This window comes from Poecile atricapillus, chromosome 16 (assembly GCF_030490865.1).
Source record: "Poecile atricapillus isolate bPoeAtr1 chromosome 16, bPoeAtr1.hap1, whole genome shotgun sequence".
NCBI lineage: Eukaryota > Metazoa > Chordata > Aves > Passeriformes > Paridae > Poecile > Poecile atricapillus.
Window position 1 is genome coordinate 2,542,843 of NC_081264.1, and position 27,772 is coordinate 2,570,614.

Consider the following 27,772-nt stretch of genomic DNA (forward strand, 5'->3'; position numbering starts at 1 on the left):
GAGCGCCCTCTACCCCCGTCCCCACGTTCGAAACTCTCGCTCGCCGCTCTCCGGGCGGACGGCGCAGGGCCGCGCCTGTTCGTCGCCTCACGGCCGGGGGAGGAGGCGGCTGTCGGGCGCCGTGGGCTCCTAGCGATGCGGGTACGAACCGAGCGGGCCCACGGGGAGCCGGCGGGGGCAGCGCCGCTGCGCTTGGCCGGGTCCCAGCAGCCGGTGCCGGAGCCGCGAGGCTGCCCCCAGCGCGCCGCCCCTTTCCCCGCAGAGTGGCGGGCGCTGCAGCCAATCGGAGGCGGCGGCGCTGTCAACATCGCGGAGCGCGAGGAGCGGCCGCCCAATGAAGAGGCGGGGGCGGGGCTTAGCCTGAGCGGGCGGGGGGGGGGCGGAGCCGCTGGGGGGCGCTGGTGAAGGGACGGGGCCGCGCCGAGTGAGGGGTGACCTGTGAGGGGCCTGGGGGACAGCGCGGGCAGCGCCGCACTTGTAAGCGGGCGGGACGCACACGGAGCCGGGGAGGGCGTTACAGACCGACGGGAGGCGGCCCCGAGGGCGCAGACGTGGCGAGAAGGGTCCCTGCGGGGGCTGAGCCTGTGGGGCCCCGGCGGCTCCTGAGGACAGCCTGGGGCGTTGAAGCGCCGGTGCCTTTTGGGGGTCCCTCAAGGTCCGTGGGGAGATGGGGGTCTGGCGGCGGGGGGGCCCGAGGTGCCCTGTCACCGCTTAGGGGTCTGCGAGGGATCGGAAGGAATCGGGTCTGGCTCAGGAAGCGATGCAGAACCTCACGGGCTCTGTGTTTGCACTGGCGCCCGCGTTCGCATCGAAATCAGCTCCGCTATTTCTGAGTTAAAAAACACCTCGCAGCTTGTTTTTTTTTCCAACCGTGCCCCTTTCTGCAGCTACGTGGCCGTATAAGGACCGGGCTGTGCTGTGGGATCGATGGATGACAGCGCTCCCGCAGCACAGTTACAGCTCACGAAGATGTTTTTTATCGAGAACAGACTTGTAATGGGGTTATGAAACGAGCCTGTGTCACAGCTAAGTCCCACCCATTTGCTGTGCTGCTGAGATAGGCCACCCATGATTCCATCCTGGGGATTCGGGGGTGACTGGTGCAGCCCCCATCCACTGCTCCAGTGACACTCCCATCCTCAGCTTTAGCTGTCACCTTAGCGCCTGATAACCTCCAAGTTTTGTAGGCTTCTGACCTCTAGAAAAAGAAGAAAGACGTGTTTTTCTTCTTCTTTTCTTTATCCCAAGAAGCTCTGCCAGAGGGATGTGTGTGTCTGTGATAACTTCCTTCCAATTCTAGCATTTTCAGCCCTACCCAGAGGAGATAGTGAGTACCCAAGACCATTTCTGCTAAAGCCAAGCAAGCTCCAGTAAAACGGGAAAATAGGGCAGATGTCCATTAGTTTCCTTCTGGTGAAAATATTTTATATTTCTGAAACTGTTAGAGATATACCTCCAAGAACTTGCAAATAATGAAAACTTGAATCTGTAAAACCCATCAGCATGTCTTGGTAAGCCCTGTAAAAAGGAATGGTCATGCTTTGGAGGTGCTGTGCTTCTTTAAGGCAGCAGGAATTTATTGGCATTATCAGACTATCAAGATGATATTTCTTAATGTCTCTTTTTGCTTTCCATCCATGGAATGATCATAAGGTTTTTCTTCGGTGTTAGAACGCAGGCTGAATTCACCAGGGTGTAGAACATGCTGAAATAAACCCTATATAAGAGCTGATTAATTAATGTATTTCAAGGGTTTTCTTAGTGAAAGAATGCAAACTAGAAGAATATTTTAGTCTCTCTCCAGTCAGTCTGCTTTGAGTGCTATAAGACTGTGGCCCAAGTATTGTGTATTTATTTATTTATGATGTTTTCAGTTAACCAGCTGCTGTTTCCGACCACTGTGGGATTCCCTTTTGACTCTTTTTTTGTTGTTTTATTAATTGGTCAGAAATTTAGCTCAAAGCAATTTCAAAGCTTTCTGAATTAATGTTACATAATAGCAATGAAACAAGTGATCTGTGAAAGAAGCAAGCCAAATATTACACATGGAAATGGCAGAATTGGTCTAACTCAGTTGGTCTCAGTTTTATAATTTTTGGCGAGTGTGTTTCTTCCAGTGAAGGTTCAGATCCTCAATCACATCTAAATGCATCTATAATAGGAGATTTCACACCTTGCATGTAGTCTGTGGAGCCCCAGACTTAAAAAGAAAACAACCCATCAGACCCAAACAACACGGTTTTACCTGGAATGTTTTGCATTCAGATGTCCTTTACAGCCCAGTCTGGATGTCTTAGGAATCTCTTGGACTTGTGGGAGGCCCTGCAGGCACGAGGCTGACTGAGCAGCACCTGTTTGCAGGGGTGGCACAGGAGAAGGGAGGGAGCCTGGTGCTGGAATATTTGCACATTCTGAGGTGGTTTGGCTGACACAACTTCAATTCCAATTCTGTTTCTTCACATGATGAAGTCAAATGTTTCTTTAAAGAGAGAGAGTGATGCTTATTTCTCTGTTTTCAGGGTAATGTCATATTTGGGACTAAGATATGGAAAACAGCAATGTGGTGAATTCTGTACAAGAAACCCCTTCATCCTCTGCAGACTCTGATGTCAGAAACACCCACAGCTCTGGCTGTAACTTGAATTCTAACAGGTAATGTGCTGAAGGAATCACTAACAAATACTTCTGTTACTTTGGTTCTGCTTACTTAGCATGCCTTCACAATAATATTGGTATTAAGGTGAAATTTTATTTCAACATGATGAGAGCCCTAATGTAAACTGGGTGTATCATTCTCTTCAGGCAGACTGGCATATGCAGTGTATTGTTTGGGCCACTGTGTTGCACACCTGACACAATAAATAATTGAACTGTTTTTCCTCATGTTTCACTAGAAGTCCTTCATCCAATCCCAATGGAGTTTCTGGTTACTCAGGGAATACCAGGTCCTCATTAAAGCCTGGTTCTGTTGAGCTGCTTGCCTCCTTTATGCAAGATATCCAGAACATTGGCCATGCTGACTCGGAAATTGTGAGGAACTGTGAGGTACTTGATATTAAAGTTTCTTTTAAAAAAGTAGTATTAATGTATTTGCTTTGCATTTTGGAAGACAAATCTAATGATACAATTCAGCAGCAAGATCTGTGTTTATTCTTAATGATGGGACATATCCTTTTGCAATAAATGAACTAATCACCTGGCTGGATTTTACTGCAATTTTATCTTAGTGATTTACAGTAATTTGGCTTTCTATCTTGGTGTTTTATAATATGGATCTGAACATTTTTTCCTCAAGTTACAATAAAGATAGCAAGTTTGTGAACTGAAAAATTTAAACCATTAAAACTGTATCACATCAGACTGGTCTGAAGTGATCCTAGAAATTAGAAGGTGTTTTTTCTAAAAGTGTTTCTATTTTGCTTGACTTATTTGTACAATCCTTTTGTAAAGATGTGTAGGTGATTAGTTTGTTTCCAGATTTAAACCAATGCAAAAATAATGATGTGCTTTCAACGAACTAATTCTCCTAAACGCTTTTTTGGACATTTTTTTGTCCTTTTGTATTTTAAATTTTATCATTATTTGCAGCCATCAGAAGGAACATCAGTTTTCCACACCATGGGCTTGTTCTTGCAGATTTTTGAGCTTCCTGGCTGGGATCCATCCAAATGTGTGTTGACAGATGCTTAATTTGGGTTCTCTTTAACACCTCCAGGAACAGAATATTGATGTCTGTGTCCCGTGTCCTGTGCTTCAAGCACTAGGCTCCATAAACATAAAATGTTTTTTAAACATCAGATTTTGCCATGCTTCAGGAATGCCTTATATTTGATTTTTTAAAAAATGATCTCTTAGTTTCCATGACATAATTAATGTGTCATGGCCTTTAGCTGGATTGTTGAGGGGAGGAGTTTCCTACTAAAGTAGATGGACAGAAGGGTGTTTAATTCTCAATTTTAGAATTGCCTATGATTAATGAAACTGGAATCAACCTTTCCAAAACTTGACTGTTCTTTGCTGGCAGCTGTTCCTACTTTTAGTTTCCACTGATTGGCATGGTGGGGGCTGAATGCTGTTACTCAACTTTGTGTTATATCAGCACCCAGGGATAGGATTGCAAAACTATTTGTAGCCAGAGAAAAAGGTAAGAGGTGCAAAATTTCTGTGCTTTAATTATTTTACTTTGTGGTTTAATAGGCAAGGTGGCTACAGCTACTGAGACTGGTAGAAAAACAATGCCAGGAACAAATAAATGCCCAGCAAGAGCAGTTCCACCATCAAATCCAAGTAAGTAATGACTGTTCATGGAGCTAGATGAGGCTGAATGATTTTTTTCTCCCTCCAACCCCACACTCCTCCAAAACAATGCAGAGAGGCAGTTAATGGAAGTGGATGACTGGAGTGCTGTTTAAAGGATGCATATTTGAGACAGCCTTGGCTAATTAACAGAGTAACTGTTAGGAACCATTTTAGGAGTGATTTGTGGATTATTTGTTTTCAATTATTTTGTTTTCACGAACATTTGGTTAACATTTGCTCATATGATAAGGGGATTTTGTAGGTACAAGGTTTTTATTAACTGTTAGAATGTATAATTTCTAATTTTGAGACAATAAAGCTTTATTTTCATTAAAAAAAAGTCATATAACTTATCATCCCCTCATCCAGAGTGTATGTAGCTCAGGAAAATCATCACTGTAATAGCTGAACACCTATTTCATCTTCAGTTGAACAGTTTTCCTTTCTAAGAATGAAAAATAACCCATGTGAAGGTTCTTATTTTTGCTGTTTATCCATTAGAACAGAAGAAATGTATATATAACAGACAGTAATACTATAAATATATAATGCTTAATATCTTCATCATTTTGGTTGCTGTTTTTCCCTTCCCTTTCCTGATGCCCTCCACACTAGTAGTAATCAACAGTTCCTGAACTGAATTACCAAGAGGTACTGTCCTTTTATCCTATCTCCTGTTTCTCCTGCCTCACCTCCCCACCTTCCTCCCCTCCCTCCCATCTTGTTATTTTCATGTTTCCTTACCCTTGTTTTTCCTTCCTCTTTCTGTAGTGGTTTGATTCACTTGTTGCTGATCATAGTCTTTACTAATCCATCGTGTTGGCTTTGATGGTTTTTGTATTTTTTTTAATAGGAAAGGCTACCTCTGGAAGAGCTGAGGGTGTGGTGTCAGCAGGGACTTACTCACTGCAGGGATTGCCACACTAAACACAAAATCAACAGCTGTAACTGAGTTGTGTGAATGCATTAAATAAAACAGATGGAGCTATTCCAAACCTACACCTAGTGAAAACACAAGCAACTCAACACATTCTAGTGAGAGTAATAAAATAACACAAAAACAATCTGCTTTTTGTGGTAGAAAAGCAAGGTGCTGCATCAGCGCTGACATGACTCTGAGTTAAGGTTTGCTCCATGCTGGGTTTCGAGACCAGCTGTGCTTATAAAAATCTCCATCCATGTGAGAATAGGGGTAAAAAGACCTTAAGTTCATTTTGGAATAAGTGGAGTCAGCCCTTGGCTTATGTGATCTATACAATAAAAGATAACTGTGCCAGGGACAAGCTGTCACCAGCTATGGATCATCCCATTTTAAAATCTCTTTATCAAAGAGATTTTAAAAACAAAATTACAATCCCAAGACTGTAGAAAGCACATCTTTTTTTCCCCACTTTTTTCATCTCTTGCAGTTATTTGTGACTATGCAAAAATAAGTTAAAATGCAGTTTAATTGGAATAGGAGCCTTTCACATTTCCTGCACAGGGTATTAATGACAAAGATTAAATGTCAGCAGTGAATCTGATCTTCTTTCTCCCCCACTCCAGTTCTGTTCTTTCCCTTCTGTGCTCCCTTCCCTACCTTCCTGACAGTTGGATCACAGAATTAAAATACAAAAGATTGCTGCAATCATGATTGAAATCATTAGCAGAACACAAAACTTAATAGTGGAAGGAAACTTCATCCCAAGTTTTTTGTTTGTTATTTTTGGCAGAGAAAGGCTGAACTGAAATTCAATTGTTTGTTCTATTGCAAGTTAATAAAAAATCTGAGGCTTGATCCTGACTAGAATTACATGTAGGTTCCTCTGAAATTAAGTCTTCTTTTTTATTTCTTACTTTGAGAGAATAAATCATTTTTGTTCAATTTGTGCTCTCCAGTTACTATTCACATGTGAGTAATGTACTGTAGTTCCGTGAAAAAACATGAGTTCCATGTGCTTAAAATTACTGCAAGTTTTTTCTTCTTTCTTTCCTGAGGGAATTAGTTTGAAATATATTCCTGAAAACAATTCTATGCTGTGTCTTGTCATGTGCAAGAGTTGTGTGCTCCTGCAGTTCAGAGCTCTCAGCTGAGCTCTGCAGAAGTGCTGGCCACGGGCACAAACGTGAAATCTCTTCACAGCCCTTGGCAGAAGCATTAATTATTTCTCAGAGCTGTTTCAGGATTGCCAGTGCACAACTGTAAACATTAGAACTTAAAAAAATGAATTTCCTAATATGCTGAAATAAGTCTTGTCAGACATTGTAGACTGAAGAGTAAGTGACCTGTTAAATCTAATGATCCTGTTATGGGTTTGCTCCATTCTATCAGACACCAAAACAAACAAAAGGTAGAACTTTAGACCATATGGACCTAACAGCATAATACCTAAATTGGGATTTTTAAAGTTGAGTTTTATGCAATAATCTTGCAGAGGTACATTATTCCTATTCTCATAATAGAGTAATGGTTAATACTTCCATTAAAGCATCCTTGCAATCTTTAAAAAGATTATATATCCAAGTGAAAAAGTGTTTCAGACCTAAATTTAGCCAAACACCTGGATACTTTGTATTTCTTTAGCTGGTTGGTAGGTAACTGTATTGAGGGCAATTAGTGAATACATTCATGCATGTTTTTTACATGAATAAATGACTACTGCGACTCGTAATTCACTGCATGGAATTAAGGATTGTTCCCATGGACATTTTACTGTTATGCCACAGTATGTATTTATCTACTTTATGCATGAGATGTCTGCACATGAAAACTTGGAGTTATAAGGAATAAATACTCTAAATCTCCCACTAATAACATGAATCGAAGATGCATCAAAATAGGAATGTGATTTATGGCAGGGTGTGACGGGAATTGTGCCTTTTCCCCCCGTGCAGCTGATTCAGGATGAGATAAAGCAGCTGGTGAGGTTTCAGAGCAGCACCTGGAGCCGGGCTCTGCCCACCCAGCTCCCGGCCACCTTTCCCTCCCTCCCCATGGGGATGCGCTCGGAGGCGTTTGAGGAGCAGGAGAGCCTCGTGAGCCAGCTGAGATCCAGCGAAGGGGAGAGCCAGCCCGAGGCCTCCGAGGTGCAGCAGGAATGTGCGGGCAGCGAGGCCTCGATGAACAGCGGCTACGGCTCCCTCTCCACCTCCGAGCTGAGCCCTGCCCAGCCCAGCAGGGGCACAGACTGCACCACGGAGCACACTGCCCACGGAGCAGGGCTGCAGGGGGATGCAGACAGCATTCCAGATAAAAGAGAACTTTTAGCAAACAAGCCAGAGGAAAATCGTTCATTGGGAAGGAGTGATGTTTTAGTTTTTCCAACTGGGTTTGAACATAAAGCTGATGAAGATCATCAAAGTGGGAAAAAACCCGGGTAAGTGATAAACTTTCCAAAGATATTAATTTATTATAGACAATCATTCAGTAAAAGCTGGGAACGTGTCTGAGTTGAATGGAACCTCTTGATGTTCTGCTGCTTAATAGACAAATATATTTATGTAGCCTCATGTTGCTGAATGATGCAGGTCTGCATCTCCAGTGTTTAGCTGTTTTAGATTTATTTAGGGGAAATACCTTAAGGTGTATATGTGTGTTTCTTACCATCTAGTAAATCTTTAACATCGTGGGCACAAAAGTTGAAACAAACCCAACCAAAAAGAGTAACTGCAGATGAAGTATGTGTGAACTCTATGCAAGAAAGCGAGAGAGTGAAGAGATTACCACTTGAGAATGTAAGTTTCTTTTTATTTCATTGTTTTTCTAATGCTATTCTTGTAACTGGTATTTTTTCAGAGTTGCAGCATGTTCTCATTCAGCATATATTGTCATATTTTAAGCATTTAAATTCCCATTCACATATTTAAAGTTCATGTGGGCAAAGTTTACTTCTTGGATCGTTCCATACTTAGGCACAGAGCTATTTTGGCTTATTTTATTCATTACCTAATTTTTGTCTAAACACCTCCCTGAGTGGCACATGTTCTCTCCTTGTAGAGATAATGGCCACACTCTCAGCTGAGGCTTCAGGCCTTGTAATTTTTGAAGGATCTTTGATGTCAGCAGGTGATGCCTCTTCTGGCACACAGGATTCTTTGTGTGTTAAGGCATTAACCACTTTGCTCAGGACAAAAACACAGGCCCATGTCTTAGGAGATATCAGTTTAATTATGTGGCTTAGCTTTAGTTCCACTTTTGGCTATGATTACCCTCAGTATAAATTCTGTAGGTTTGGATCTTGCTATATAATTGTATTTGATCTCTTTGTTTAAAAAGACTAATAACATTTACATGCAATTTTTAAACATTATACCCTTGCTTTTTTTTTTTCCCTTGCTTTGTTATTCTCCTTTTGAATTTGTTTTTCCACTGTAATTTTAGACAAACCTTACTGATGCTGCTTTGCCACCATACACTTTTTACCTCAATCAACCCAAGGAAAGTCCGAATTCCATAGTGTCAGAAGCTTCAGGTATAGTTAATTTCTTGTACTTAAATTCCCTTTCTTTTGAATTCTCATTTTTAAAACTCTTACTGGAATCCATCTCCAATAACAAATGGAGGTGAGGATCTAAGCACTGACAAGCTTTGCTATAGCATTAATTCTGCTTCTTGCTCCTGTTTTCAAACTGATGGCAGCTCCTGTGTATCACTGCTGGCAGATGTAGGACATGCAGCAGTTGGGATTTTTTTCCAAATTTCTCAGTATTTCAAAGTCAAACTTTGTGTTTAAAACTGTTTCATAATGGAATTACTGTTAATATCATGGTAGGATATCAAATATTAGCATCAATGGTATGGTAATTACAGGAGTTCATGGTAATAGAGGCAGAATTCTTTTAAGCCGAGGGCACAATTATTTAATTGTGTGAATAGTCAAGAATAAAATAATGCAGTGTGTAATGTGATTCTTTAATTTTGGGGGGAGGGTTGCTGTTTTTGTGTTTAGGTGAGATTTGGCTTTGTTGTTTTGGGGGTGTATGTGAGGGGTGGTTGTTGGTGGGTTTGGGGATTTTGGTTTTGGGGTTTTTTTATCAAAGCTAGACAACTAATTCACATATTTTGATCATAACAGGGTGGATTCATTTCAGTAACAAACAGGGGCACAGAGATGCAGCCTTGCAAACTGTGTATAATTATTGCTTCTTCACAAGCCACTGAGAGAGGGACACATTTAAGAAATTGAAGTGGGATTGAGGCTGTGTCTGTTCCTCTTGTGCCATCCCTCTTAGTCCTGGTAGTTTGTCTTTGCATGCTACAGAATGCTGCACAAACTGGAGAGTTTGAAATATCTGGATTATTCCTTGGGTGGTGCCAGATTTAAGTGCTATACTGGAATCACTAGAAATATAACTGTGGTAAATGAAGATTTGCTCCTTGAACACCAAATCTGTATGTTTTAACTGCTTTATAGCTTTTGTTGCTGGTGCTGTGTGATGTGAGACTGATGATGTTGCCTGTGCTTTGCATTGAGATTTTTGTAACTCCTGGCCCGGTAACAAATGCTCTAATGACATTCTTCCAAATAACTAATACAGCATTCTTGTTACTGACAAAATAACATTTTACTAATGGATTTTGGATTCCTGTTCTATAGCTGCGAGCTTGAAATCTGTAATTTTAATTTTCTTTTGGTGTTTTTTCTTGTCAGGACTTTCATACTGGAAGTTAGATGAAAAGGAGATGTATCACACTTTACCAGAGAATTTCAGAAGTGAGTTACCAGATGTTTTCTCCGCGAAAGTATCACCAGTTCAGGTAAACTTTGTACATGTTTAAAAGTTGTCAGGTAGTTGCATTTTGTCTTTGCTGTTTGCCTGTGATGGAGAGAACCAGCCCTCCAGAAGTTACATTCTCTGTGAGAGAACTCTTTTGTTATCCCAGTCTCTCATACCCTGGCTCTTCACTCTTCCTGTACCCCACTAACCTCACTTGGAATTTACTGACCTTTTGTCATTCAAAAGAAGCTGTGTATAGGAGATGAGAAGTGATTTAGCAATATGTTAAAGGTGTATGTGTCTTGTTATAAACCCTTTTTTAGCTGGGTGCATTGACTAAAGCTGCCTGTTCTGAGCTGCTTTCTTAGCTAAACCCACTCCAGAACTTGCTCATCTCTGTTGGGGGTGGAGGATTGTGTTCAGAAAAAGTAATGTAGCAATTTTGCCTGTTGAAGTTGTCTTCTGCTGATGAAAGGAAGTTATCATCACTGAAGGACATTTATCATAAAAGACAAAGGGAAAACAAGCAGATGCCAGACCAGAGTTTTATGCCTTCTTCCCAGCCAAGTCACCCACCAGAGGTAACATTAATTTCTTTACTTCACCTATCAGTTTGAGGGTGTGTTGGGCTGGTTTCACAAGGCTTGGCCCCTGCTGCCACCTCCAGTGTTATGCTGGAACAGCAGTTTGAGCAGCCGTGGGATGAAGCAGCTCGGGAAAGGATCCAGCTTGAAGGAACCTCTAAGAACAGCCTGAGCAGAGAAGCACCTCTGCTGCACAACCTTGAGGATGCTGCAGGGACAGATCCGCTGCTGCTGAGGCTGCAGCTGCTGAGCTGCACGTGGAACTGCAGTGGCAGGGCTCTCCCAGTGCTTCCCACAAGACAAGTTCGTTCCACCCATGAAACAGAACAGGCACAGGTTGTGGAAATGATTCTTTATCCTATCTATTTTTTTATACAGCTCTCAATTCTGTACATAACCCAGTAATGGTGGCTGTTGTGTGACTGTGTTGTTTAGGTAATTGATGAAGTGCTTTTTTAACCCTGCAAAGTTATTGTTTTGACACACAAACAGTCCTTCAGGTTGCATAACTGAAATTTCAGAGGTTTTCTAGGAGGCTACAGATCTTGGATATGTCCTTTATTAATGGAAACTGAGAAACTCAAGTTGCAATTGATGGGAATGTGTATTGTCATTTCAGTGTTACAGCTGGCTATTTTATTTGTCACTTCCAAAAGATTGTAATAATATTCAATATAATACCTGCAGTATGTTATATGGTTTACTGATGTCTTTAGATAAATTTTGTTCTTGTAAATGGAGTTAAATCACAATTTTTTTAGCATTGTAACTAATTTCCTAGATCTTGACATTGGACCCAACCCTGCATATGAAACCAGGCCAGCAGACCCAGGGACGCTGTTTTTTCAATACTCCTGAGGACTCTACTCCCTTTTCTCCAGACTCGATGGCAGAGCCTGAATTTCCAAGTCATTGTGACACAGACTCTTTTTCACAGACAAGTCCCTCATCTCAGTTAGATGATTCTCCAACACGCCCTGCCAGCAGCAGAGCTGTGCACTTGGACCTGTGGAGAAATCACCCATTCCAGAGTGAAAACAGGGCCAGCTCTCCCTTTCCAGTGGCACACAGGGATGCTGACAATAATTCAGTCAACACTGAGGAGGAAGAAACACTGACTCTAACTCCATCTTCTGTTACTCAGTGTGCTGACAACAGTTTGCCAGATTACAGCCTTTCAGTGGCATCTGTTGAAGATCCTGTGGTAATGTCAAAGTAAGTATTTTTTTCTTCTTTAAAAGTCAAAAGTTTGGTACTTTCATGAATTGGAATGAAAAAATAGTAGTAAACCAAACAAAATATGTGAGTTCTCTTGGTCATGTCTTTTTATGCATAAAAATAAAAATACATCCTTCCCTCATAGGCTGTGTGAGGGAGTTCATTTAGGTAGAGAATTTCAAAGTTTTTTGGGGGGTGGTGTGGTTGTATTTTCCTCTTTATAATCAAATGTTGAGAAGCACAGAATTTACTGTGCTTAGGAAAAAGAAATATCCTCCATTCACTGTTGGAGTTCTGATGATTTGCACATGGACAAGCAGACAGGGCATATATTCCATATATGAGGGCTTGTAAAAAAGTAAAGCTTTATATTGTGTTTGTATTTATTATTTGTATATAATAATCAAAATATCTACCTCTGTTAATGTGAAGACTTCTCTGCCTTAGATGACAAAGCTTTAGCTTTGCTTTAGCTTGAATGCAAGTAGGGTTTTGTAAGAGACATTTATATGCTGAGTTCATGGTGTGTAAATGAATCCAGCAGTGCATGGTCATGTGGATAGCTGGAATTTTTTAAAATTCTTATATTGAAAATAGGATTAGGCAGAACCTGAGGGAAAAACACGCTAGACACATCGCTGATCTACGAGCTTACTATGACTCTGAGATACAGAGCTTAAAACAGCAGCTGGAGTCAAGCCATAGAAATGCTGCATCTGAGGACCTGAAGAAAATCAATCAAAGCCTTGCTGACAGGTGCTGTTTGTCCTTCTTGTCTTTCTCTTTACATGGTGCTCTTTATATTTTAAAGATTGAGTATCCTTGTTCGGAATATCTTGAACAGTTTATGTCCCTCTTCAGTTCTGAAGATTTAATGCATCTATGATACTAATATTTCCCTGTTAAGTATAAATTTTGCATTATTTAAGGCAGTTGCTAAGCTGTGGCTGCCCCATCCCTGCTTAAGGGCTTGGGCAGGGCCCTGAGCTGCCTTATCTTGTGGAAGATGTCCCTGCTCATGGCAGAGGAGTTGGAACTGGATGAGCTTTAAGGTCCCTTCCACTTCAAACTGTTCCATGGTTCATGAAATCAGTTCACTATTGTCAGACAGTGAATGTGGTATTTGGACCACAGTTCTTCTTTGACCTGTTTTTTTTTGTGGAGCCAGTGCAAGCTTTCCTCAGGAATGGCTGACAGGCAGAGGTACTGAGCAGTTTGTGATGGAATGATCTGTGTTGGAAGATTGTGCTCTGCTGGTGAACATCATCCTCCTGTGCCTTCCATGTCACAAGCACAGGTGACACGGGACCAGTCCTGAGTTCAGTGGTGACTTTACCCTGGAGTCTGTGTGCCCCAGCTGTGCATTCCATTATCTACAGCTTGAGTGTTTGCTGGACAGAGAATATTGATGTGATTTCTGTATAATTATTGCCAGTTAAAACTCATATTGCAGATTTAGACAGCTAAAATACTGAACAGAATTTGTGTATTCCCAGTTTCCTTCTCACCCCAGGCCACCACAGCCCTTCTGAGCAGAGGCACTGCAGGGGCTGAAAAATGTGGGAGGAGGTCACAGGCTGGGCACCAAAATTCGTGGGGATGCTTGAGGGAGGAAAAAAGGCTATAAAATGTAGATTTATTATTTGAAAATTTCAAGAGATTGGTGTAATCTGTGTGTTTTAAATAGGTGTGACCAGTTAGATGCAGCTCTGAATGAAGCAAGTGCTCGCATAAAAGCCCTTGAAAATAAGAATAATCTGCTAGAAAAGCAAATGGTAAGTATATGTTCTTAAATCAAGTTGCTTTTTAAGTAAAAGGGTAAAAGAATGAACTTTTTCGTTAATAAGCTGATCAGTATTTTCATACTTAGCTCTTTTTATTTTTAACCTTTCAACCTTTCCCTTAATATATAATATCAGCCCACATGTTACACAGGGACTTTCCTACCTGAGTTTCTTAGGATTCCCTACTTGAATCATCATCACTTTTGCTCATGAACTTTTTTCCAGGTTAGCAGGGATCAAACAAAGTTTCTAAGAGTGAAATACTGTGATGTGATTATCACATTTCTCTTTAATTTTTTTTTTAAATTTCTTTATTTTGTTTTAATTACTTTCTTATTAGAGCTGCAATAAAAGAAATCTCACTTATGCTGGGGCAAAAACACTCTAAGTATATTTGCAGGTTTTATAGCTAGGCCAGATCTGTTTGCTTGTGCATAAATTAATGCACAGCTGCAATTGTTAATCAAAAACCGGGACACTCTGTCATGGAAGTTGAACATTTTGTCATCAGAGTTAGACACCTGCAGAGACTAATTCCACTTTCTTTTGACATTTTTCTGTGCTGGGAAGTAAGTCAATCACATAGATTGGAGGCCTCACCTCTAGATATTTAAAATCCTATAAAATAAATATATTTTTGGTGGCTTTAATCTTCGCTTTCATTCTTTCCAAGTCAAAGAAATTAGCAAAAATATTACTTAGTTCAGGTACAGGTGTACCCTCGTTTTCTGTGCAGGTGAATTTAAGCTAATTCTTTGCACTGAAATGAATAATCTGCCAGGGAATAAGAATGTTTTAATCATTCAAAAGAATGTTTTCTGTCCTCCAGGCAGATTGGAGAGACCGTTTCTATGCCATCAGTGACAATTCCAAAGTCCTGCAGGAGCGGCTCGAGGAAATGCGCACAAGCCACAAGGAGAAGGACAACACCATCAGCCGCCTGAAATCGAGGCTCAGGGAGCTGGAGGAGGCTTTTGAGAAGGCTTACAAGTTATCTGACAATAAAAACACAAGGCTGCAGGAAGAAAACAAAATGTTTCAAAATGTGAGTAAAAAAATGGACGACGGTGTTGACAGCAAGTCCCAGGTGTGAAAAATACTCTGAGTTTACAACTGGAAAGTCTTAAGGCACAACAAGAAAACAGAAATTCCTCAGCTGACTCCTTACTAGGCTAGGTGTTGGGGGGCACTGTGGACCTAAAAGATATTTAAAAACAATTATTTAAGGTAGCAAGAGTTTGCTTGATGTGGTAACTCTTGCAGGAGTCTGTCTCAGGAATTTTACTACTCTAAATTGAAGATAATATGTGAAATTATTTTAGAAAGTAATTTTTCCTCTCTTAAGCTTGTTGGAGATGGACTAAACTTTTCATACCTCATCCCAACTTGCTCAAACTGTTCATTGTGTATGATTTTAGACTGAATCAAATGACTTGTTCCTCTGATTCTTCAGGAAGAGCATTATGGAATGTTTAAATAGACTGGCAGAATAGATATTATCTGGAAAAGCTACTTCATGCTTTAACTTCTTTTTACAATTGAAATTTCGAAAGACAAAGTCACTTTTAAAGTGACACTGAGGAATTTTACTGGTTCATTCATTCAGTTTCTTTAGAGACACATAATTTGAAAATTAGAAATACATTCTATAAGTAGCTCTGTCTCCTCTTGTCCTGTCTATAACTTTTTGTTCCAATTAGAATATGATAAGAAGAACTTAACAAATACTATTAAAGTACATTTTGTATCCCCTGTAGTGCTTCTGCATGTGTTAGCCAAGCTGTTGAGATGATTTTACAGCAGCCAACAAAACTGTTAATTGACTGTGGTCTCACTGTGGGTTGGTGTTCTTTTGTTTTGCTTTAGCTTTTAGGAGAATACGAGTCCCTTGGAAAAGAACATGAAAGAGTAAAGGTAAGCACACAGTGGATAATTAAAAACCCAAACATGCAAACTTTGTGATAACATTCAAGGGGATTAGCTGAATTAACTGAAATATTTTGAAAAAGCTCTAACAGAAAGATCCATATTTATCTTTACTGATAAATCCCTTCTTCGGAGTCCTGGAGGGAAAAGGAAGGAAACTGGAATCTGTTATTTTCCAGTCATAGACAGCAAAAATACTGCAAATCCAAAGCTGAAGAAATTTAATTGATCCTTTGAAATAGGAAGGTGTAATTGATGTATTGTTTTCAAGACTGATGTGGGGTTACTTGGGTTTTATTTAATGCACTTCTGTTGTTTCTGAGCTTTTTACATTTTCCTTTGTGTCCTTGTAGGATACATTAAATACAACTGAAAACAAATTGCTTGATGCAAACACAGAGATTTCTGATTTGAAAAGGTAACTGTGAAACTTAATATTGTTTTAACAATATGAAATACAAACTGTGGCCTAAACATCTACTCCCAGAGTGTGAGGGCTGTAGATCTTTCAAGTTTAATTATGTTTTATGAAGCATTTAATGTTGCTTCATGCTACTGTTACAAACTGAAAATCTCATTAATTTAGGATATGCATTTTTTTCTATTTCCTTTGCTTCCACAGCAGTGTTGCCTGGTCCTGTCTTTCTGGCCAGATTAGCTGATTTATTTAACTTCAAATTCAAATACATATTTATATCCATATTTAGATAGAGATGCATGGAGACAGAAATGCAGCAGTTGCTCTCGTTCTCCTTCTTCATCCAGAATATTTGAATAAAAATGAGCAAAACTCTTAAGAAATATGATGTTTCTTTTATGCCATTTAAATCATCTCATAATGCATCTTTTTCAGGACAATTTTAAAACTTGAAGCTCAGCTCAAGCAGGTGGAACATGAAAATGCACTAAAACTTCGCCATATAAGTGAAAATCATTTAAGAACCTCTTGTGCCAAGTAAGTAACATTCAAACATGAAAACAATGTATTTTGGAATAGCTTTTAACATGTTTTGGCTAAAAATGGATCAAGATGAGGTCAGTCCATGGGCTGAACTGGATTAAACACATGTGACGTCATCCTGAAATTGGATGTGCCAAGAAATTATTAAACCCAAATAAATACTCTGGCTAATGTATCTCTGACTTGGCAAACTGTCCCTGCTCTTCCCAAGTGAGTGTTTGCTAGGTCTCAGCTGCTCAGCTGAATTCCCATACTCCACAAAGATCTTGGGAATACAATCTGATAGTCCAGTTAGACTTTGGAGGTTTTCTTTGTGTTCAGTTGGTTTAAAAAGCTGATTCTTGCTTAGTATGGTTCTAAATGTAGTTTGTGCAGGTAACCTGAGAGTAGAGTGGAAGTTCAGTTAGAATGAACACTCTGGTTTGAATTGGGAATTTATGTTAAATATCAAGTTGGTTTTCTTTGTCTGAGATTTTTTTTATGTTTTAAAGGCCTGAAAAGCTTTGTCCCCCTCTGGTTTTTATTACTCAGTTATGGCCTGTTCAGGGTCTCTCCCATTTCAGCAGTGATGCTGTGGAGCCCAAAATGACAATTAATATGATTTGGGGATGTCCATTGGGATGTATTGAACAGGAATATCTTGGGGAGATTTGAATTCTGATAATTACGAAAACAGAAATAATTTATTTATTAATATATTAAAGGGACAGATTTCTGTTTAGAGCTCTTTTAGTATTTATGAAGCAGACCCCTCAACAATGAACAGAAAAAAGAAGGCCTGGACATGGCAGACCATATTCATCAGGGAAGGGGGGATGTAAGAGCCAATATGGATTTAGAAGTTAATCTGTCCCTAACTGATCCTAGAGGCTCAAGGAAAGCCTCATTCCAATTGAATGCCCAGCAGGATAGATTTACAGAATATCGCCTATAGTTCATAGCTTGGGTAAACAAGACCCTTTTTTCCTAATTATCTGCTTTCCTTGTATAGAAATCACATTTTTCTGTTGATATCTCAAGATAATGATATACTAATTGATGCTTACTAGTTGATATTTATCACTCTTGGGTCATCAATGCTGGCTTTTTCTTGTTTTTTGTTCATTTTTCTAATAATTGTTGTCCAAAGGAAAGCTGGGATCAGATGCTCTGAACAACTGCAGTAATCACCAAATGTTTTCATTTAATTAGATGAGATCTACATGCAACCCAAACCTGGGTCTGAGCAAGCAGTATTAAATTACAGGAAGATCTTTGTGGAGCTCTGCATTCTGAGCATATTGTGTAATTTAGATTGAAACCTCAACATATGATTTCCCCCCCCCCCCCCCCAATATTCTTTTTTTACTTTACAAGCATGTTTTAAAAAGCAGATATTTTTCCCACAGTATTACAAATTTATTGTATATTTGTCTCTGTTTACTGGAATAAATCACAAGTTCTTCTTACAAAAAAAACCAAAACAAAACAGAAACAAACAAAAAACCTCCAAACTCAAAAGCCTTTCATAATTTTGAAGCTTTTTATTCCCACAGCAAGTTAGGAACTCCTGATGTCAGCAGGCGAAAGTGGTTGATACCAGGAGCTGAATATTCCATCTTCACTGGGCAGCCTTTGGAGAACCAGGAAAGACCCAAAGACAACAGGCTGGAAGAAACCTATATTCCTTCTAGGTGAGTTGGTTTCTGAAATCTGAACTAAACTAAAATCTGAATTAAATTTCTCCATGCTTTTTTTTTATTCTGTTCATGTTTGGGTATATGAAATAAAATAAAAAACTTGATCTTCTTTTTTTTCCTTCCACCACCTCACATTCTTTAAGGTACCATTCTCCTCCTGAGAAAGACTCCTCACAGGAAGATTCTTCAACAAACACAATAGAAAAGAAAGAAAATGAGATGTCAGAAGCACCAATTATAAAAGCCTTTAAAGAACTTGAAGAAGGAAAAATATTTAAAGATTGGGGCACACAGACAGAAAAAGAAGACGCACCAGCTAGTAACTCTTATTTTTATATTCCTGAACGTGTCTTTACTGGCTTTTCTTTGTTTGCATGTCTTTTGGCTTTGGTATTCTCAGCATTCAAATCCACCAGGCTTCAGTGATGGGATAAAAATGGTTTTAGTATACAAACTTGTGGGGTTCTCCTAAGAAAATTCAAAGTTAGATATCTGAGTGATTTGTTTAGAATAGGGGGAATGCAGAGGTTGTTAGGTCTCAAGCTGAAGACTAGTTAATGTCCCCTTTTCTAAGAATATCTCAGTATTTATAAACAGTTAATGGAGTCCTAACAAAGCTCTGGCTGCTGTACATCCATTTTAGTTTCCATGGTGTTGTATGGGAATGGAACAGAGGAAGTGGGACTGCCCTGAGCTGTTGTAACAATGCTGGTTTAGAGAAAACACTGAGTCTTTCTTAAAAGCTTATATTCTGGGCCTCAGGCAGATCCCTCAGCCTTTCCCAAAAGATGCTTTGGTCCTGATTTCCACTGTTTCTCTATTAAACAGTGTTACTCAGCATCATTTCTTCCTCACACACTGCAAAGATCCTTTTTAATGAGTTAAACTCTGTTCCATGAGTAGGAAGAGAGACTTGAGCAAAACAGCACAAATATGTTGATGTGATTGAGAAAAAGCTCAGTTCAGGGGAGTATTTGTGAGTTCATGTGTTGAAAAATATTGATTAATGTAACAACATTTTTCTTTTCATTAGAACCATCAGCTCGACGTCAGACTGTTGGGTTTGTTGAAACTTCTTTGGTTACAAACCGATCTCCAGAGAAAGGGAAGGACCAGCACAGACCCAAACGGTTCAGCTCCCCCTCTGGCCAGAGGTCATCGTCCCTTCCTCCTGCAAACAGGAAATCCAGCACACCCAGTCAGTGCTTTTCTCAGCTTTGCTTTGTGTTACTCAAAAAGTAAAATCAAATCATGAGAGGCTGCTCTAGAAGATGGAAAAATAGGGACAGGATTTCTGTGTTGTTCTGACAGTCTGAAAAAAACCCCATGTCTGTAATCACAGATTATGTGAGAGTTCTAAGTTTATTTTTCTTTTTCCATGTTGTGATGCACTTCTCATCTAATTTAGATAAACATGTAGACAGCTTTGAAGAGCATTCTTTTAAGCTGTAAGCACATGAGTGGGAGGTACTGCACTGGGGAGTTTGAGGTAGATAAACATACTTTGTCTTTTGCAGCAAGAAGAGAGATAATGTTGGCACCAGTGTCTGTGACATACAGCCCAAAACGATCTCCAAAAGAAAACTTCTCTCCTGGATTTAGCCATTTGCTCAGCAGAAATGAAAACACAGTGACAAGGTATGAGTCTGGTGAACACAGTTGTGTTCTGATCGTTTTTAGAGCAGCAGGATATTTATCCTGGTTTAATGCTGCTGTTTCTTGTTCATTAAATGTCCTTGAAAATATTTGTTAAGATTTCTGAATATGAAGCTAAGTTATGCTTTTTAAAATCTGGGAAGGAAAATCTAGAATGATTGAACAGGATTTAGAACACTTGCTGTCTTCTTCTTAAAAAAAATTGCTTATTCAACCAAAAGGTGAAAAAGTAGGAAATAATGTATTGCTTGATACATGACTGCTGACAAGTAATTGCTGTGTGCTTCCTGCTCTGTAGATTTGATATACTTCTAGATGACCTGGAAACTGGTGCTACCTCTACTTTACAGCACAATAATCCAAGGAAAAGGCTCCAGTTTCACTCACTAGAGGATCTAGAAGGTAATCTGTCAAAGTGGAGGGAAATTGTTCTTCATTTTTATACCACAATTCTTTCCACAATGGTAGTAGCTGCTTAACTAGAAAGCTGACTCTTTACTGTGTGAAGTCCAGCTTTTACAAATCCTCTAAATCTTGCCTTATTCCTGTAGACAGAGAAATCATATTCATAGAATATTTTATTTTTATGTATATGTGTGTGTGCACAAACACAGTGGAACAAGAAAAATAATTAAATTGAGAAAGAAGGGCAATACATTTCCCTGTGCTTAACTCAATTATCCAATGCATATCTTAGTGGGGTCTACGTTAAGATGTACACACTGAGTCATACTAATAAAATTCTATTGCTAAACATTGCATTATGGACAGCAAAGAGTAACTAATAAAACCAGTTGTTTCAGATTTTTTGAAATGATTGATCTTCTCTCACTCCTGTAATCCTTGTCACAATGTTCTGCTTTTTGGTTTTGTCCATGCTCTGATTTAGACTGGTGTTTGCATGACAACCAGTCAGCTTGGTGATACTTAGAAATGTACCAGTAAAAGTAATTCCTAATTAGTACAACACAGGAATCTGGTTTTTAACCAAAAAATATGCTGTGTTTCAAAGATCACTGGAAAGATGACCCATACAAATGTTCTGCATTCCTTTGGGAAGCTGTTCAAGGCAAGTGACTGAGGCTTTGCTCGTCCCTCTCCTCAGTTCATGCACTGCCAAAACCACACTGCTTGTGCTGTCATTAGTTTCTTTTTCTGTCCTGTGTAACAATTTCCCAGATAATTACAGAACAAATAAAAAGACCCCTGTTCTGTTGATAGGAAGGCAGCATTCAGGTGTCAGACACGGCTCCTGCACTGAATCTGTCAGTAATGGAATGAAGAAAACAGCAGCTTGGGAGGAGAGGAGCCAGAGATACGAGGCAGCGCAATCACCTTGTGAGGAAGACTTCAAGTACACAGCAAGGATTACAACTCTGGCTGAAACAGAGAGGCTTTTTGATGAGCTGACTCACGAAAAGCAACAGGCAAAGATTATTTTTGTTTTCAAGTTGTGACAAATTGTAATTATGTGAGAGGTGAGGGATGGAGCCATTTATCCACGGAATGCATGGCTGAAATTCATCCACGACTTCAGTGTCACGTCAGGAATGTGCCATTATCCTTCCCTGCTCTACTTGCAGTCCTTCCCTGTCCCTAAATTCATTAAAGGAGAGTCAGTGTAACAAACACAGTGTGGGTGGGAGTTGGCACAGTATTGTGGTGTTAAAGAACAAAACTCTACATGTGTCTGTAATCCATATACCTCACCTCTCTTTCTGTAAGAGGAGTTAGGAAGGCTCTTACTGGCTCTTGAAACTAATTTACAGCTGAAGTGTTTTCTCTTATTAGATTGAGGCTGCATTGAGCCGAATCCCTTGTTCTGGCGGAAGAATGACCTTGCAAGCAAGACTAAATCAGGTGAAAAAGCTTCTCTCTATTACTGTTCTCTTTTGTTCTTCCACAGTTGAGAATACATAATGTAGAGGAAAGATCCTCTGGGTAGTAAATGTGATTACTGTGGGAATTTTTATATTTTTGTTTTGTTTTTATGTTATGCTTTTCTGTTGTTTAATATCTTCTATTTTTTGTACATAGAATGCATTTTGCCAAATCACTGCAAGAATTACCTCTTCTTGTGCTAACACTGAGAGGGAGATGAAGGCAATGCATTAACAAAATGCAGTGACTATGAAATAGATCCCTGAAGCTGCAGAGAGGATGTTGTGCTGTAGGAGAAATTGCAAAGTTTAGTTTTTGTTTGGTTGGGTTTTGTCTCCTTGAAAGTACAAAGAAGAAAGTAAGAAGGTGAAAATGACTGGTTTAGGTGGAATACAGGGAAGTGCTTTCTGTGGAAAACTCTGCAGACTTTTAATACAAACAAGTCTCAAAGTTGTCTTTTAGAGGTCTCTGCAAAGCCTTCAACCAGCATTTCCTAAATTGCAATCCCAGGCTGTGTTACCAATTTATCAATTTGAAATTAAAAGTGCATTCCAGGAAATCAATACTGCCACTCACTACAGTGATCAGCAGTTTCCTAAATGTGCCTCCCTAATTATCAGCCTGTCCTAATTCTTGTCAGGTTTCTCTCATGGAGTTTTGTAAGTCACCTGTTAAAAAAGCCACCAAATACATAAAAATAACATGACAAGTTTGTAGGTCTGCTTCTGGTTTTGGGTGATAACAATGCTCCTTAGGCCTCAAAAAGGATAGCAGGAATATAGGAATGATAGCAGTTTCCTAATTTTAGGAGGATCATTGGATTTTATGATGTATTATTAATGCTTTTTGTTCTTTCTTTTAACTCTTCCTTTTAGGAAGCCCTGGAAGATCGTTTGGAACAAATTAATAGAGATTTGGGGTTAATACGAATGACTCTGAAAAGATTTCATGTTTTAAGAACCTCTGCGAATCTTTGACAGTTCTCTCTTGACTGCAAATATCCTTTTTTTTTTTTGCACTAATATATAATGATGCACTCAGTAAATGCAAATTGTTTTGTATTTTTATAAACCCTGAAAAGTAGTTTTGCAACCATGTTACCCTTTACAAACAGCAATATTTTGTACTTCAAACAGCCACTTCTATTTTAAATGTATTTTTGTTACACCTGGGAAATCAATGTTTATCCTGTATTGTAATATTTTTAGAAATATTAATTATTTTTAAATAGTGATATTCAATTTATAATAAGAAACTAAAAGGCAGCTTGTTTTCAGAAACAAATGGTAGTGTTACCCTTTTGCACTTGGTTTTCCTCCACCATTTTATAAATATTTATGGTGTGATGTAAATATTAGCCAAGAGGAGATTTTGAACTTTAATACAAAAAGCAAGATGAGTTCCCTGTATTAAAGAGAACCGCTGTTCTGTGGTAAATCCTTTTAATTTAAACCTTTAACATGGATATTTCTCATTGTGACAGAACTGTGAGCAATACTTGCACTGTGGCTGGCTGGGGCAGGAAAATCCTTCTCTGATTTATCTGATGTCTCCCAGCAGTGACAGTGAGGGGTGTTTTGATACTGTGAGTACCAGGATTCACCTGGCAGCAGCCTCCTGTCTCCCAGTGAACAACTCAACTCCAGCTGACACTCCAGGACTGCAACTCCTTACCTGAAGTCACTGGTTCCACGTGCCAGACTGGGTTTTGTGCCAGTGTTCTGTTCGTGTACATTTCATTTGTATTTGTGAGCATAAACCAATTTTTCTTGGTGAAAAAAATACGTATTTGCCAGTTGATATATTGTTGCATTACTGTCCAACATTGATATTTTGGTTTGTATTTTAATATTAAATAAATGTTTAATTAGATTCTTTCCTCCTGCCCAAGTACAGTAATAGGCTCTGGGATATTACATCAGCCATAATGTAGGTTTTAATCATATTGTGTGTTTCAAATTCTGTCCTTGTTCAAGATGTTTAGCCACCAATGATGTGATTATAGGGCCAGAATAGCTGTCATAAAGGAAGCTTGAGAAGGTCTGATTCTAAAATTAGAGTGCTGTGGTTTAACATTTGATGAAGAACTGTTCAATCCATGCATGGTGTTTTCAAAAATTCTGCAGATTTTTGCAACCCCTTCTGCCCTGTAGGTACTTCAGTGCAAGATCAGAGCAGGGAGAAGTCAAGGATGGGAGTTTCTCATTTTTCCCTTTACTCTAAAATGCAGAAATTGGGTCTGAATGCTTGGAGAGGACTTGCTCCAATCTATTTCCAGTCTCCACAAAGAGATGTAAAATTCTGATGGCATTCCATGTTCTCACTGGTAATTTTTACTTAGAAGGGGGAAAAAAGAATCTTTACTTCCCTGCTTAGCTCTATTCAGCTGCAGTTTTCCCACTATTTTGTTATAAACAGGTACAATTCTAAAGCTTTCTTCAGAAATATCAGTCAGCCAGCGGGATTTTCACGAGTCCAGTAATGGTCTTGTTTCCTTTCATCAGTGCTACAGCAAAACCAAAGAATTTTCCTGACAGACATGAGAGGCAAGTAGGTAAATCAGCTCAGCTCTTTCACTGTAACCTCCCTTCATCTCCACTCCATTCTCTCCAGCACTATTCATATTCATGGACTCTTTTCTATTACATCCAGAAAACTGAATTGTGAGTCAGAATTTATTTTTTTAATCAAAAGTCCTCCTCCATCTGTTGGAGCTCTTTAGGCTATTTCTGTTCTATTATAACACTGAAGGGGGGGGGAAAGTGTTGCTTTTAGTAAACTTCTAGGCCACTCTTCTCAAATGTCTGTGTGACCTGTTCCGTGTGGTGCCTTTGGCCTGATTCATCAGAGGGGCAGAGGCTCTGCAGTTCCAGATTAAATCAGTGGGAGGCCTGAATGCTCAGCGCTCCTGAAAATCAGACCCGAAGCACCAAAAACTGGGACACAGGGAACATTTACTGTGGGAACCAGGACCGTGCTGGCCCTGCCCTTTGCTGGACATTGTCCTTTTGTTTTTAATCCCCTTTCGACTTCCCCCTCCACACGAGAAAATTGCCTTGTTCTCTCTTGGAGGATACATAAGGATTGCCAGATAGCCAGAGAAGCTTTTGTTTCCTCTGAGGAGGACTTTAGTCATCTTCCTCTTGTGTTCTCACCTGACACCTCCCAGCTATGTTGGCATTTATCGCCTTTCCAGATCTACAAGGTCCTGCCTGGAGCCCCAGGCTCTCCTCTGCCTCAGTCTGCCCTTGCAAGACACTCCCATGCATAGTTTTCTCTATGATAATAAACATTTTCAACTCCTCCAGCTCTGAAATTTCAAACTTCGGAAAATAAAATTTCTGTTTGTTCACGTCTCTAGAAAGCAAATTTTAAAATTGTAGCATTGAAGGTTTAGGCATCATCTGCCTCACACAAAGCTGTAATGTGGACTACAACTTAGTGTGGCAATGCAGGGAGCAGTTACAAAACAAACTGCGAGTATTTTACCTTTGCAGAGAGGGAAGAAGCGCTGGGATGATGCATCCTGAATGAAAAACAACCGCAGGAAATTAACGAAGGTTTAAAAGGCCACTGTAAATTTCATCGCAGGGTCTTTTTCTGAGGTTTCTGAATTAAACGATCGCTGAGCTTTTTGAGATTTTTTTTTTTTTCCCCTTCACTAAGCTTTGCAGAGAGTAAAGTTCGAGGAGTCTCCAGCGCTGCTCTGGGTGAGGTGAGGGCAGAGCGCGGGCTGGGGCTCGGTGAGCTCCGGTACCGGTACCGGCAGCGAGCGGCCAACGAGCCAGCGGGGGCGGCGAGCGGGGGAAGGCAGGACCAGCCCAGGGTACCCAGCTCTTTCTCCGCTCTTTCTCCACAGTTTCCCCACTATTTCCCCGCTCTTTCTCCGCTCTTTCCCCGCTCTTTCTCCGCACCTTCCCCGCCCGGCGGGGCGGCCCCGCTTTCCCGCGCTCCCCGCCGCGGCCGGCAGGGGGCGCCCTCGCCCCGCCCGCTGAGGGGGCGCGGAGCGGAGCGGGGAAGGAAGTGGCGGCTCCCGGTGCTGCCGGTGCGCGGGGCTCGGCTCGGCTCGGCGGATAAATCTGCGTGGCCGCCGTGCCACAGTAGGGCAGGGGCAGTGCCGGTGAGGGGCTCTTCGCCTTCCCCGTTCCCTCCTCCCCCTCAGCTGCGGCGGCCCGCCCGCCTCGCCTCGCTTCCCCCCGCCTCCGCCGTCCCCGCGCCGCGGCAGCGCCGGCGGGCGAGGAGCTGCCCGCGCCCGGCCCGCCCGCGCCGGGGATTATGCCAGCGGTGCGCGGGCATGCCGGTAGGCAGCGACCGGTAAGCAACGGCAGCCGCCGAGCCGCGGCGGCATCGGCAGCAGCAGCAGCAGCAGCAGCAGCAGCGGGAGCCGCGGCCGGGAGCAGCCGGTGCGTGCCGGGGGGCGCTGAGGGCGGGCGGGGGGCGGCGGGGCGAGCACCAACACCTGGCGGCCCCCGGGCCGGCCCGGCCGTGCCGAGGCGGGGGCGGGAACCGAGGCGGGCCTGAGGGGAGCTGAGCTGGGGTAGCCGGGCCCGCGGGGCGGCTGCGGCTCCGCGGAGGGGCCGGTGCGGCGCGGGGGCCCCTCCCGGGACCGCGGAACGGCCCCCGCGGGCCGCGGCGGGTCCCGGCCGGCACCTGGAGGCTGCCGCGGCCTGAGCGGGGCCGGGCTGGCCCTCCTCGGCCGGGATGCGGTGGTAAAAGTTTCCCGATGGAGCAGTCGGTGACCGGGAGGGCCCTGCGGCCATAGCGGCGCCCCTCACCGCACGCCAGGGACGCGGGACCGCAGCCCCGCGCTGCCGAGGTCCGGCGTGTGGCACAGCCGGTGTCGGGCTCTCCCTGCCCTGCCGGGTTGCGGGCGGCAGACACCGCTCCGTGCCCGCGGGGACAGCCGGGGACGAGCGGACGGACGGAGCACCCTCAGCGCCGGGTCGCGGCACCCGGAGCGTTCGGGGCGGTCATGGCTCGAGGCCGGAGCCAGCCCCCGGGAGAGCTCCGTCCTGACCTCCTTCCTCGGGTACCGCATCTCCGAGCCTTGAATTTCAGCAGAATTCGGCTCTGGCAGAGGTCCCCGGTGGAGGTTTTGTCGTGCGGTGGCCCAGGAGCCCCTCGGACGGGGCCTGGCGTGGGGAGGGTATGAAGGTTCTACCCGGGGATGCCTCCCATCCCTGTGGGAGAAGAGGCTGAAACGCACAGCAGCTTCAAAGAATAAATGCCGCTGGTCTCATTATAGCTGAGGGACAGCCCCGTGAGCTTTCGGGGCTCGAGACCCCCCTATGTCAGGGTGGTGACTGGGGGCTGGCCGTGCTCCTTAGGTGGTGCTTTTCCTAGTGAGAGGGAGAGATTCTTCCCATTGGAAAGAGCAGAATGCCCATTCCTTAGCTGGATGACGGGCTGCAAGAGGGGATTGGTTTTTTTTCCTGGGCCTGGCAGTCCTTTCTGCTGGCTTCCCCATCCCTTGACAGAAGGGTTCCCGAACAGCCCTGGGCTCCATCCTGGAGCGTGCTGCTGCCCCACGGCTAAAGCGTGAACAGCTCCAGCTTTTTGCCCAGCTGTGGGAGCGTTTAAATCCCTTCCTTCACCTCCTCTCCAGCCTCTCCTGCTCCACTGAGGAAGCAGAAGCACAGAGTGCACTCAAGTGCTCAGCCTAGGGCTGGGAGCATCATTCAGGGAGCCCCTCAGAGGAGCGCCCTGCTCAGTCAGCTACACAAGTCAGTCCTGTCACATTGCATGTTTAAATGCCATGACTGAGGTGAAGTTTATTTAAACCGTGTATTTAAGAAAAAAAAAAAAAAAGTTTCTTCATGTGTTGGTACCTGCTGTAAAGTGAGAGGTTCCATCTTCTCTGTGCTCTGTGTGTCTGGAAGCTGCTGAGTGAAAATTGGATGTCAGGAAGCATCTTCAGTCTTTGAAGACATAATCTGTGAGTGCTCAGCTCTGAACAGGACAGTGGCAATAGATCAGTCCCTGTGGACATCAGGGCTCAAACAGGCGGATGTCTGAGTGCATGTGAGAATATCAGTGGCTGTAGGACTCCTTGTCCCCCCATGGCACTGATTCCTGCTCTGTGCCCAC

At 42.1% G+C, this 27,772-nt stretch overlaps 2 protein-coding genes across 15 annotated transcripts in view; both read left to right on the forward strand.

Moving 5' to 3' along the window:
• The first annotated feature begins 2 nt into the window (after window positions 1-2).
• MPHOSPH9 (M-phase phosphoprotein 9) lies at window positions 3-23,564 on the forward strand. Of its 8 annotated transcripts, none has more exons than XM_058851318.1 (24): window positions 3-141; window positions 2,520-2,652; window positions 2,895-3,045; window positions 4,198-4,287; window positions 7,174-7,655; window positions 7,890-8,013; window positions 8,660-8,750; window positions 9,930-10,036; window positions 10,452-10,577; window positions 11,362-11,795; window positions 12,396-12,554; window positions 13,486-13,573; window positions 14,412-14,627; window positions 15,449-15,496; window positions 15,862-15,926; window positions 16,362-16,463; window positions 18,005-18,142; window positions 18,292-18,467; window positions 19,182-19,346; window positions 19,666-19,786; window positions 20,103-20,206; window positions 21,026-21,231; window positions 21,596-21,664; window positions 22,561-23,564. In XM_058851318.1, the coding sequence occupies exons 2-24, from the start codon at window positions 2,546-2,548 to the stop codon at window positions 22,660-22,662; spliced, it is 3,471 nt and encodes a 1,156-aa protein (XP_058707301.1). In that variant the 5' UTR covers window positions 3-141; window positions 2,520-2,545; the 3' UTR covers window positions 22,663-23,564. The 8 variants fall into 8 exon arrangements, 7 of the variants coding, with proteins under 7 accessions (XP_058707301.1, XP_058707304.1, XP_058707303.1 ...); XM_058851321.1 differs by having other exon boundaries at window positions 11,518-11,795; XM_058851319.1 differs by lacking the exon at window positions 3-141 and adding an exon at window positions 393-477.
• A 2,140-nt stretch (window positions 23,565-25,704) lies between these two features.
• The window catches only part of PITPNM2 (phosphatidylinositol transfer protein membrane associated 2), a 123,934-nt gene continuing 121,866 nt past the window's right edge, over window positions 25,705-27,772 (forward strand). For all 7 annotated transcript variants that reach the window (XM_058851304.1, XM_058851314.1, XM_058851311.1 and 4 more), the window contains exon 1: window positions 25,705-26,088. The gene's annotated coding sequence lies outside the window, so the exon portion shown is untranslated. The remainder of the gene's footprint in view (window positions 26,089-27,772) is intronic.